Genomic DNA, 12266 nt, shown 5'->3' with positions numbered 1-12266 from the left:
TACTACACGTGGCTTTTGCAATCACAAAATATCCAGAATTGTGCTGGCACTGAGATCTTTTCACCAGATTCTCTTGAAGTTTGTGTTCTTTATATCCCAGCTGTTGTCAGTATTTTCCTTTGACACGTTTCTGCAATACTTAATCACAGGCAGCCTTTGTTATTGCTCACACAACTCATGCACATACATTTCTACTTGCTATAGGCATAACCCACCCTTTTGGGCAGCGGTAGACAGTTACATCTTCTCACTACTGGTGGAAGTGCAACACAACTGCATCTGTGTGGGATCCACACAAGCATTGAAGATCTTTCTAGGTGCCAAAGTATTCCTGGTAATCTACAAAGGACCAGCTTGAAGCATTCTAATTTCCCCCCTGAAGGCACCTGGACACTCCCTGAGATATCTTCTTCCCACATGCACACAGTGGTCTCCTCGGGCTTTAGAGTTATTCCACTAAGGATTCTAAGCTTTTATTAGGAAAGTAATTCTTAGATGCTGTAGCACCAGTCTCTTTGTAAATCTCCACTGTTTTTTGGGGGGCATGTAGCTCCCCATTTTAAGACTGAGTACCTAAAGGGAGGTACATGTTTATATGTGTAAGTTCCCTCATCTACAGCAATGCTGAATATCCATGAACACACAGTGAAGCAATTAGATGTTGATTACTTGAATGTCAATTCAGAACCCTCCATTTTGGCAAACACTTTAACAAATCTCAGCCAGTAATGCTATTTAAATAGATATGGGAGTTCCCTATTGTATTTTTTAATATAGGTCCATAAACTCTAAGTGTTCAGAATTGCAAATGAAAGTCAAAACTCTCCCATTCATACAAAGGCAGTGCATGTGCCCAGGAACGCCCATGTGCCCCTCGGCAGCTGAAACTCTGCCGGCAGCACCACAGCCTGCACCCTGCCTGCATCAAACCCTACCTTCCCAGTTTCCAAGGCAACGGTGGAGCCTGGGCGATGGATGCACAAGGGAGGCAACAGGGATCCCACATTTTCATGTCTGTCCGTAATTTGCCATTGTTCGAAAAAGAATCGCAAATGTACAAATGTGAAAGCTGCTCAAGCACAAAAAATGTCTGCCTATGGCTTTATTCTCATTTATTTGTGATGGGTGATGTCATGTATTGCTCAGGCATGTATATCGGAGGCCACATGACTTTTTAAATCTTTCTGTTGGTACTCAGATGAGTAGGCTCTGTTCATTACCTTATTGTTTGCCTTCTACCTGGTAACTACAATATTCCCACCTGATGAGGACTGTCTGAGGTCACCTTTGGAACCTGATGCTTAATCGCTTGCAGCGTACGTTAAGATAGAAGAATATTTCTGCCAGCAAGAGGGTGGAATAATTGTGAAGGTATTTTTAATTCTAGTAATAAAATACTGAAAAGGAAAATCTATTTTTATTTCAAAATTACAACCCACTGCAGGCACTAGAAGCAATTAAATACTACAACACTAAGCATGCTTTTATGAATGAGCAAAAGCAGTTTCCTTGTAGAGTCCTCTGTACTTGTGTTTATTGTACCTGGGGGTTTGTGTGTTTGGCCAAGAACAAAAGAGGAGAGAGGATAAGTGTGTGAGAGAACATCACGTTACAGAGCAATTTAGGGCACTGACAATTCTAAAATGACCCGTGCTCCTTTTGAGGAAAGAACTGTTTCTTCATGAACCTAATATTTCTTCCACACCCTATGGTTTCTCTTGTGAACTTAGATTATAACCTCCAAGAGTCAGGAATTTTTGTGAGTGTGGTTGTATAGGACACAGCAAAGAGAACCCCACTCATCTGGCTTCCAAAGCTACCGCAATAAACACGATCACATGTCACAAAATGACTCCAGAAAGGGAAAAATATGTTGATCATCATCAGGCAGTGATTTACTGAGAAGAAAGGCAAAACAATGCAGCCTCTCATTATTTCCGCTTGGCACACCAGCTGTGATGGGTAGCAGCCAGATGGCTCCTGCCCCCATCCAGGCTGCACCTACCTTTTAAGATCACTCAGTAGAAGAATACGTCTGCTATCTCTACAGACTGGGTCCTCCAGTCAAGATATGCCTAAGATTCCAGCATCAATATAAATGAAATGCTGATATCACGTTTTCTAGGGTAGCTTATTTCCTGCACATCATCGACAACAAGGCACAGATAGTGACTTTGATCTGCTAGTCACCATTTCTTTTGTTCCTTAGCCTCCTTGCTTTATCTTGCAATCTGATAGTTACTTGTAACTCAAACTGACACAGAGCAAACTCTAAACTTCACCTTGTGATGTCTGCTAAGAGATGCAGTAGTTTGTGGTGGGATTCAATGTACATTGTTTAAAATTGCCAGGGTTCTCTGCGGGAGAGTTCAGGGTGCCGTCGCACTAGGTGGTTGTATCGACGGAGCATCTTGCTCTGCTCTCTCCTGCTTCCAGCTGCCTGCCTTTTCCTCCTCCTTTGCACCAGTTCTCCCTCTGGCACACTCCCTGATCCAAGAAAACGCTTCTTCCCCACCCCCAGTTTACTGTCCCTAACTGTGGAGTTTAGGGAGCTGAACTGACTGGAAGAAGGGTCAGACATGCCCTGGAGCTGGCTAAAGGAAATAACACAAAGGTAACACCTGAAGCAGCGGAATAGGACCATTCTTTTTAGCACCTGGAGGATACTGAATCAGCCCAGCCCATGCAGCTACCCACTTCTGCAAGTGGCAGTTTTCTCGATGCCCAGGAAAGCTCTAATCCAAGCTTGCTCTTTCTCCCTGCCTGCTAGGGTGGAGCTGGAATCATAGCTGGAATTTCCAAAAAAAGAGTCATACAATTAATTTATTAATTACAAGACCAGCATTATGCTGGATTCAGAGAAGCAGACTGTAGGAAGTCAATGCTTGAATTTCATTTAATGTTTGTAAAGCTTGTTGTGAGACCATTTGAATTCTGCTTGAAAACCCCGTTTAATTATTCACTATGAAGGCAAGCAGTACCTTTCTATTACATTCAAGGAAAACGTGGAAACATTTTTCAGTGCAAACCAACAGAGAACTGTTTGCTGAACAAGCTACACAACCTGTGCCAGGGTAGCCATTTCACCCTCTGGAGCAAGTGCTCTCACGTTCTGCTTAAGCTGGATTACCATTAACATTTCTGTTTGCAATGACAGAGGCATTCTTGCCAGAAAGAAAAGAAAATATGCTTTAAATTCACCAAGGAAGCCAAGTGAGAAAAATAATCTGACTATAAAAGGTGACATATGAATAAATTGAGACCAGTTAGAAAATCTCTACCCTACAAGAATCAAACACTAATAAACAAGAATTTAACAAAGCTAACTTGATTTCCTCCCTTACGAATGGAATTCTGCCCGTAAGGGAAAAATGACTTTGAGTGGGGAGGAGGGAATGACCTACTCTTAAATTATTTCTTTTTTGCTTGGATACTGTGAATAGACATCCTTCTTATACACACACTTTAAAAGGACACAATTTTTCTTTCTGGCAGATTCACACATAAAATACTTGAAATAGCACTGATGCTAGGAGCAGGGAAACGGTTTGCTTCTTGTTAAACTGCTCAGGGAGAGGAAAGAGTTGTCTGTCACCTGCACCGTGTCGTTTGCTGGCAGAATGGCTGGGGGGGGGCAGGCTTTCACAGCTCCCCCCGATACCTTCCCTGTGTCTCAGATTCAAATACTCAGAGGGCTCCAGCTGGACAAGCGTCCAGTAGAGTCAGGGCCAAAAAATGTCTTTTTCCAAAATGCACCATGGCCTCAAGCACTTTCCTGTGACAAAATGCTTCCATTTTAAATTTCCATGTAGGCAAGCTAAAGATAACAACCATCTAAAATGGAAGTATCTGAGATCCAATAGTCTGCTCTTTCCCATCTTAATAAATAACAAACAGACCAGGACAGGTGATTGCTGGAGTATCAAAAGGCAGGTGCTTAGCATGAATGAATTTTAGATTGGAAGGGGGAAAATTCTCAAAAAATCTTTTTTTTTGTCACATACGAGATCAGCTTATAACAGTTATTTATAAAGGTTTATCTTGAATTGAAGAAAGGGGGAAAAAATAACCTTACTTGGATTGCCTCAGGCACATATAACACATCAAAAGAGTCACGAGCTTTGTTCTGTGGAAACGTAGAAGCAGCTGAAAAATACATGGGAAGATTGAGAAGGGGATTATTTGTAAATGAGAAAACAGGGCCTCCCCTGCAATGAGCAGGTTCAGGGGAACGGCATTACCTATAGCTCTGACACAGGCTACCACATCTGAATGATCCCTAAAAGTATACGTTCATTATGCTTTAATGTGGAATGGAAAAGTAAAATAACATCCCTTGGGAGAAAGGGTGTGTACCAAATATAGGGGGTAGTCACGTGATTTCTCCAGAGAGGATTTTATCTCCTCATAGCTTTAGCAAACAAAAATATTAGGCCTCATTAAACAGAAAGCAATAACTGAAGCACTTCCCACTGCAAAGCACAATTTAATAGTTTAACAGTGCTTCTTAAAAAAAAATGTAGTAACACAATGAGGTGTGGGGTTGGTTTGGTTTGGGTTTTTTTTTTAAAAGTGATTTCAATGGAACAACCATGAAACTTGCCCTACTCAAAGCCAGTCCCAGGGTTCATCCTGATTTTACACATAACTTTGCTATGGAGCTTACAGGGAGGGGCAAAGGACAAAGGAGGCAAAGGGGGGGACCCTTTCTGGTGCAGAGAGTATTGCTAGATGCCCCAGCTCTTCCTGGTGAGGAGAGAAAACTTGTCCCTCCTGCACCAGAGCTGTGGTTTGCAGTAGTGCATTGCAGCACTGTCCAGTAAGGACTCTGTCAGTCCATCACGGTTTCTTTAAGCACATAATACTTGCACAGATACCTAGAAGGACTTACTAGCGCTATACTCTTTTGAAGTATGTAGCATGTGATAATATCCATGAGCAGATTTCCCTGCAGAGAAGATTAGGGGTTTGCCCCATTTTGCAGAGAATTGGCTGGAGAAGAGACCAAAGATCTGGATTCCCTTCTTTCTTCGGGTTATAAATCCTATTGCTACTTTGGTTTACTGTGTTCTTTACCTCATACCTTCCGGAAAGATACACCTCAGGTTTGATTCTTAGATTATCACATCACTGGGACCATTGTATATTCAATGCAACCCAATTTCTGATGTATATGGGCACCTCACATATGTTGGGAAGAGGACAATTGTTATTGCTCTCACTTGACAGACTGGAAAACATCTGTTGGTAAACAGATGTAGGCCTATGTTCTCAACAGATACTTAAGTGTTTTGAAGAACCAGACCACATATTGGACTATTCTCCCACAACACTGTTGGTACAATGGCTTAGACTGAGGTCATAGAACTAAACAGGGAAGGGAAATTAGGAGAGATGGCATCTCAGTGGTACCACACCTCATTCCATTTCTATTTAAATTAAACCTACATAGTACCTAGCTGCTTTTACAGCCTTATTTGGCTTTACCATCTTACAGCTACCAGCAGACAAACATTGAGTTGTGTTGGTCAAGACATTCTGTTAATTGTGCTTAAAAATGCCACACATTTAATAAATGGAACAAAAAAAGGAGATTGTTCCCTTCCCCAACACCATCAGCTCTGACTATCAACAGAGGAGAATGCTTCCCTGCAGGCCACCACTGACATACTGAAACAAAAATACATTGCTTGATATTATTAACTTCTATCTCCACACAAATGAGGCATTGTAAGTGGCTTAAGCTGCACATCACTAAGTCTGTACTATCTATCCTCATTTCTTCCAGACAGGATGCCTCATGCAAGACCTTTAGCCTTAGAGGTGTCGTTCATCACATGGACAAATACAAATCAATACCCAACAGAGGTTAAGGCAGTCAGATTACCTAATCTGAAATCCTTTCAGTGGTTCTGCTTTCTTTGTGAAATAGAAGTGTAACCATGAGCATTTGCAAAGACATCTGTTTGTTGTTTGCTATACAGCATCAGTCTCCAGGTTTTATAGTGAATGGTCCCCTAGATGATTGATACAGCTAAAGCTCAAACATCCAACAGAAAAAAAAGGGTACTGCAGCCCCCAGGCCCCATACAAGACTCATCCTCCCTTATAGTTGACTTACAGTTCCTACCAAGGTTCAAGGGGTTTTGAACCTCCCCTCTAAATCTTCCAGTACACCCTTTTCCTGTATTTCTCTCAACTCCTACTGAAATGGTGGTTTGATTATTTTTTTTTTAATGATTATGACTGGCAAATAAGCTGTGTAGGATTTATGAAAGGACATGTTTCTGCCTAGAGTATCTCTATTTAAGGTTTCTCTTCCTCTAGAAAAAACAGAATACAAACAACAGCAAGCAATGTAGGATGGTGTCCTACTTTGTAGTAAGGGAGCTGTAGTGAAATGTGTCGCTTGGGTAGCTATATTTAAGGGTTAGCTAGAGACAGAGTGTAATTACACTAAGAATTAGAAGCTAGACATGCTGAACACTAGTGAAACCTGCTACAGTTCCATGGCAAAAAGGAAGATCTTTACTACCAAAGACCAGGTTCTCATCTTTTAGGTAAACTTTGTTTAAATTCGTTTGCTGGCTCCCCTTCTCAGCTTTACAAACAAAGCTATATGATAAACAGTTTCAAGTGCAACCCAGCTAGGTAATTTCAAGGGAAGGTTACTGTGACAACCAGATAAGCTGTTATTTCCCCAAAGGGCCTGGGGCAGCATGTATTAACTCAAGTTACTAAAACAACCTCAATTTGTTTAATGCTTAATCCTAGAACTGCTCAAGTGCAAAGAAACACAAGTACTATTGTGGGTATATATGGTTGTATTTGTTTACTGGCAGTTCAGGCAGTTTAAGTGCTTCTCACTCCTCTTCACAGGGCGTACACCAGAAATGAAGCATATAGATGAGAGAAAAGCTTTAGCAAGTGCCTGTTGTCCTGCATACCAGGTTAATAGGCCCATCAGCAGAGGAACAGGGTACACTCAGAGCTGTGTCTACAGGCAGTGGAGTCAATTAACAAGGCCAAAACAGGCAAGATATTACTTATGCACAGCAGCAACCTTTTAAGTCCTTATTCCAGTAATGCCTTGCAAGCATTTCATTAAAGGATCACAAAAGAGGTTGCACACATGTGGATACCAGCTCTTTCAGAGTAGTAAGGACCACAGTAACTGTAGCATTGGTAGCAGTTCTCAAAGCAACACTTTTTTTGGTGCAGGAACACTCCCCTAAGTGGTGTTTAGGTGAACTAAGGACTAAGCTTACATATTGGGTAACTGCTATACTCCATGGGGGATTTTACTCATTTTGTAGGAGTAAGAAAAGTCTCATAGACCCCATAACTACTGACGACTGCATTGTAGACTCACTTGGGGTTCTTGCATCCTTTAAGCGTACGGCAACGTAAATCCCCCCCCCATCACTGTAAGGAAACCACGCTTACCTTTGCACAGATGCACAACAGGGTGCTGCTGCACTGCTCTCACCTGCCTGGGTAGAGGTCCATTTCCTGCTGCAGGGACCAAGAGCATCAAACAGCAGCCCTGTAAGCACATAACTTGGAGGCAGGAGACAGCTATTGTCAGAGTATCTATAGGTGACTGCTCCAAGATTGTATGTATGCTCTGGGCAGCCTTTTGAGCCATGTTATCTAGAAATCTGCCCATCACCTCTTATGTCCTAAAGGGAATTGATTGCCCTGAAGAGTCAATCCCTTTACAGTTAAGGGCAGCTTAGTGGCTATTTTTGGGAAACACTCAATAATGTTATGCCTGAAGAGAAAGTTCAGCTTTTTAATCAGCTTCAAGTTGTCTACTAGTACAGACCCATGCTTCTCAGCATGGACTTTTTATATTTAGAGAGAAGGGTTAGGGGAAGATAAGACAGCTCAGGATCAAGTCAAATCACAGGCAGCCACCCATATGCATGTAAGATATGCCCTGGGAGAAGTTAAGTAAGAGCTGCTGAATGGCAGTGGGTAAGCCTGCAGCTATCCTGTCAAATCAGTTTTGACATCTTGTAATGCGGAATTCAATACCTTCTCGCTGACCTCACTACTATGTATGTCCATAAATAGGAGTTGCAGGATTCTCAAGTGCAGTGTCTTGTTTCTATTAGCTGAGGCAGCTTTCTCCCCAACAACAGATTAGCTGTTGGACACAAGAGTGTCTAACAGTGAACCCCCAGTTTCCATAAATTAGCTACCATCTGAAGCTGAGCAACTGCAGTTTCCTCATACTGCTAAATTCACAGCCTGAGAAATCTTGTTTTATTGAGTTTACCTTTTCATTGAGATTAAGGATTAAACTGGGAAGTGAAGCTACAGAAAACTACACAAGAGTTATTTTCTTAGTCTACACAGAAATAAGGCAGAGGAGACAGTTTAGGACACAAAAAGCCTTTATGTTTGAGAAGTTAACCATTTCAACAGAAGACTCTGAAGTATTTTTGCAACTACTGTTACATTGGACAGTCAAGGATACAAAACTGCTGACAGAAGCAACAGTGGAGAGCACCAAATTAAAAAATGCATGCTTCAGCACAACTGCACAGATTCCTCCTCTCAATGAACACTTGCCTGCTCAGACTATACTTAACTCCTACCCATTTCAACTTTACGCCTCATCCTCCTCTCCTTCCTCTTCAAATTCCCCCTGCTCATCAGCAGTGGCATCCTGGTATTGCTGGTATTCGGAGACCAGGTCATTCATGTTGCTCTCGGCCTCCGTGAACTCCATTTCATCCATGCCCTCGCCGGTGTACCAGTGCAAGAAAGCCTTGCGCCGGAACATGGCCGTGAACTGCTCCGAGATCCTCTTGAAGAGCTCCTGAATAGCCGTGCTGTTGCCGATGAAGGTGGCGGACATCTTGAGGCCGCGCGGGGGGATGTCGCAGACGGCCGTCTTCACGTTGTTGGGGATCCACTCCACAAAGTAGCTGCTGTTCTTGTTCTGCACGTTGAGCATCTGCTCGTCCACCTCCTTCATGGACATGCGGCCCCGGAAGATGGCGGCCACCGTCAGGTAGCGACCGTGGCGGGGGTCGCAGGCGGCCATCATGTTCTTGGAGTCGAACATCTGCTGCGTCAGCTCGGGCACCGTCAGGGCTCGGTACTGCTGGCTGCCGCGGCTGGTGAGAGGGGCGAAGCCCGGCATGAAGAAGTGCAGCCGGGGGAAAGGCACCATGTTGACCGCCAGCTTGCGCAGGTCGGCGTTCAGCTGGCCGGGGAAGCGAAGGCAGGTGGTCACGCCGCTCATGGTGGCCGACACCAGGTGGTTGAGGTCCCCGTACGTGGGAGTGGTCAGCTTCAGGGTGCGGAAGCAAATGTCATACAGGGCCTCGTTGTCAATGCAGTAGGTCTCGTCCGTGTTCTCCACCAGCTGGTGCACAGAGAGGGTGGCATTGTAGGGCTCCACCACCGTGTCCGACACCTTGGGGGAGGGCATGACGCTGAAGGTGTTCATGATGCGGTCGGGGTACTCCTCCCGGATCTTGCTGATGAGGAGGGTGCCCATCCCAGAGCCCGTGCCGCCGCCCAACGAGTGGGTCAACTGGAAGCCCTGGAGGCAGTCGCAGCTCTCCGACTCCTTCCTCACCACGTCCAGGACGGAGTCCACCAGCTCAGCACCTTCCGTGTAGTGCCCCTTGGCCCAGTTGTTGCCAGCCCCGCTCTGACCTGGAGGGCAGACCAGAAGCAAGGTGCCGCGTTAGCGCCCTCGGGAGGAACAGAGACAACGCCTCTTCTCCTGCCCCGCGGGCTTCCTCCCTCACTTCCACCCCCGCGGGGCTATCGGGATTCAGGACCCCCAGGGTCCCTCGCCTGCTCACTCCAGGCCTTTTCCGTGCGGGGAGCTCCCACTTTGGGACTCCTCCATCCCGCGCTCACTCACCAAAGACAAAGTTGTCGGGCCGGAAGATCTGTCCAAAGGGGCCGGAGCGCACGGAGTCCATCGTGCCGGGCTCCAGGTCCACCAGGATGGCGCGGGGGACATACTTGTTACCTGTGGGAGGAACCAGCACCAGTGTCACAGCCCCGCAGCCGGCAGCCAGCATCACAGGAGCCCTGCCCTGCTCCCTTCTGCCCCCCCACAATTTGCTGCCCAGGACAAGGAGGGTGAGGGAGTCTGCAGGGAGGTAGCTGGGGATGGGAATACAAACCCACCATTTAAGCTGTGCCAGGACATCACCCATCGCGGGGAAGGCTGGGGCACAACTCCCACGGCAGGATGCGCTGGAGACACCCGTGCCCGCCCCCCCCTCCCCCCGCGGCACCGGGCCGGGAAGCTCGTTACGGAGGGGCGTTACCGGTGGCTTCATTGTAGTAGACGTTGATCCTCTCCAGCTGCAGGTCGCTGTCCCCGTGGTAGCTGCCCGTGGGGTCGATGCCATGCTCGTCGCTGATGACCTCCCAGAACTGCGGGGACCGGGGGAGGGACGGACGGACGAGGGGGGTCAGCGCCGCCACGCCCCGCCCGCGCCCCCTGGCCAAAGCCCCGCGACGTGGCGCGCGGGGATTCGCCGCGCGTGGGGGCGGCCCCCGCCAGACACGGCCGCTACCGCGCCCCTCACCGCCCCCCCCCCGCCACCGACGGGAGGGGTGTGGCACCGGCTCGGCGCCCCCTTCCCCCGCCCGCCCGCGACCCCTGCAGCCGGCGGGGGGCGGAGGGACGGCAGGGCTGCCCTCCCCACCCCCCCCAGCCGCCGAGGGCGCGCCGCAGAAGCCCCCCGCGTTCCCCCGCGGGGCGACAGCCGGGAGCCGCCCCGCGCAGACCCTCCGGCGGTGGCGGGGCGAGCCCGTCGGTGCTCCGCAGCGGGAAGGAGGATCCTGCCTGCACCGGTCTCCCCGGGACACGCGGAGCCCGGCGGATTGGGCACCGCCCCGGGCAGACGACCAGAGGCGCCGGCCCGTACCTTGGCGCCGATCTGGTTGCCGCACTGCCCGGCCTGGATGTGCACGATCTCACGCATGGTGCCGGTGTCTGACGCTGCTCCAGCCGCCGCTGCCGCCTTCTCCGCCCGCTCTCGCACTCGCCGCTGCGGCGGCCGCGCCCCGCGCCTCCCCTTAAATGGGGCGCCGCGCCCCGCCCCGCCGGTGACGTCATGCGGGACCGTCGCGGAGCCAATGGGCGCGCGGGGGCGTGGCGTGGCTGCGGCATTGTCTCCCGCAGCGGGAGGCGGGGCGGGGCCCTAGGGGGCGGGGCCCTGGGAGGGGCGTGGCTCCCTGGGAGCGGCCGCGGCGCACCGGTGCCGCCACCGCCGCCCCGGTTCGCCGCTGACAGCAGGGACAAAGGCGCGGAGCCCGGCGGTAGGGCGGCCGTCCTGGGCCGGCCACGTGTGTGAAGCGGCCCCGCCACCCCGCTGCCGGCGGCCGCCGTCCCTCCGCCCTCCCGTGGCCGCCGCAGCCTTTTGTTCCCCGAGACGTGCAGCTTTTCCTGCCGCAGCAGCGGGCGTTGCCGCGGGGGGGTGGGGAGGGGGAGCCCGGCGGCTGCCCCCACCCCCGCGCCGGTGCCTCCGTTCACACGGCGCCGGCGGGAGACTCCCCTCCCCGCGGGGGCACCTCGCCCCCACGGGCATCACCAAGCGCCGGTGACTGCCGCTCCACTGCCTGCACAAGCCCGCCCCGGCGGTCAGGAGCCCCGCGCCCTGACCCGGTTCGTCTACCCCCGGCAGGACGCGGGTGGGTTTCCTCCCCCCCAGCACGGGCTGTGCCGTGTAACCTCTCGTCTGCCCACCCTACCCTATACCCAGCCGCCCCCCCCGAGCGAACCCTGCCCGCCGCTCCCCCGGTGCCGAGCTCGGCTTTTCTTTCTCCGCCTAAAAAGGTCAGATTTAGTTCCCGTAGCTGAGCCAGGAGCCGCTCTCCAGCCAAGCGACCGGCTCCCCGCTACCCCGCCGCCCCCCGTCCGGCTGCGGCCACCGGCGACCCTCAGCCAGACAATAGACAACGCCGGTGCTGCCGCACAGGGCCCGGGGGCTTTACGGGAGGGAGAGGGGGGGTATTTCCCTTTCGTTCTGCAGCAATCGGGTCTTGCACACTCGCAGCACTTTGTCGCTTCGTTGCCGATTTACACATGCTGAGGGATGAAGAAAGGAAAGGAGTTGGACAGGGCGGGGGGGGAGCAAGGGAGGGCTGAACATGTGCGCCCCGGAGATGCTTTCCCGCAGGGGAGGAGGAGGAGGAGGCCGGGGGGAGGAAGAGCACGGAAGGGCGGCACGCTCCGCGCCCGCTGCCCTTTGGTGCGGTCAGCGCGCCGTGTCGGTTCC

The 12266-nt window shown here is 50.0% G+C and overlaps 1 protein-coding gene across 1 annotated transcript; it reads right to left on the bottom strand.

Moving 5' to 3' along the window:
- Positions 1-8384: 8384 nt before the first annotated feature.
- LOC128138735 (tubulin beta-2 chain) lies at positions 8385-11068 on the bottom strand. The gene is made up of 4 exons (XM_052780139.1): positions 10914-11068; positions 10308-10416; positions 9893-10003; positions 8385-9678 (listed from the first exon to the last, which is right to left on the bottom strand). Exons 1-4 carry the CDS (start codon positions 10968-10970, stop codon positions 8618-8620), a joined length of 1338 nt encoding a protein of 445 aa, XP_052636099.1. The 5' UTR covers positions 10971-11068; the 3' UTR covers positions 8385-8617.
- Between the last annotated feature and the right edge of the window lie 1198 nt (positions 11069-12266).

This window comes from Harpia harpyja, chromosome 1 (assembly GCF_026419915.1).
Source record: "Harpia harpyja isolate bHarHar1 chromosome 1, bHarHar1 primary haplotype, whole genome shotgun sequence".
Taxonomy (NCBI): Eukaryota; Metazoa; Chordata; class Aves; order Accipitriformes; family Accipitridae; genus Harpia; species Harpia harpyja.
The sequence above is the reverse complement of the archived record's forward strand: the minus strand, read 5'-3'. Positions and strand labels throughout refer to the sequence as shown.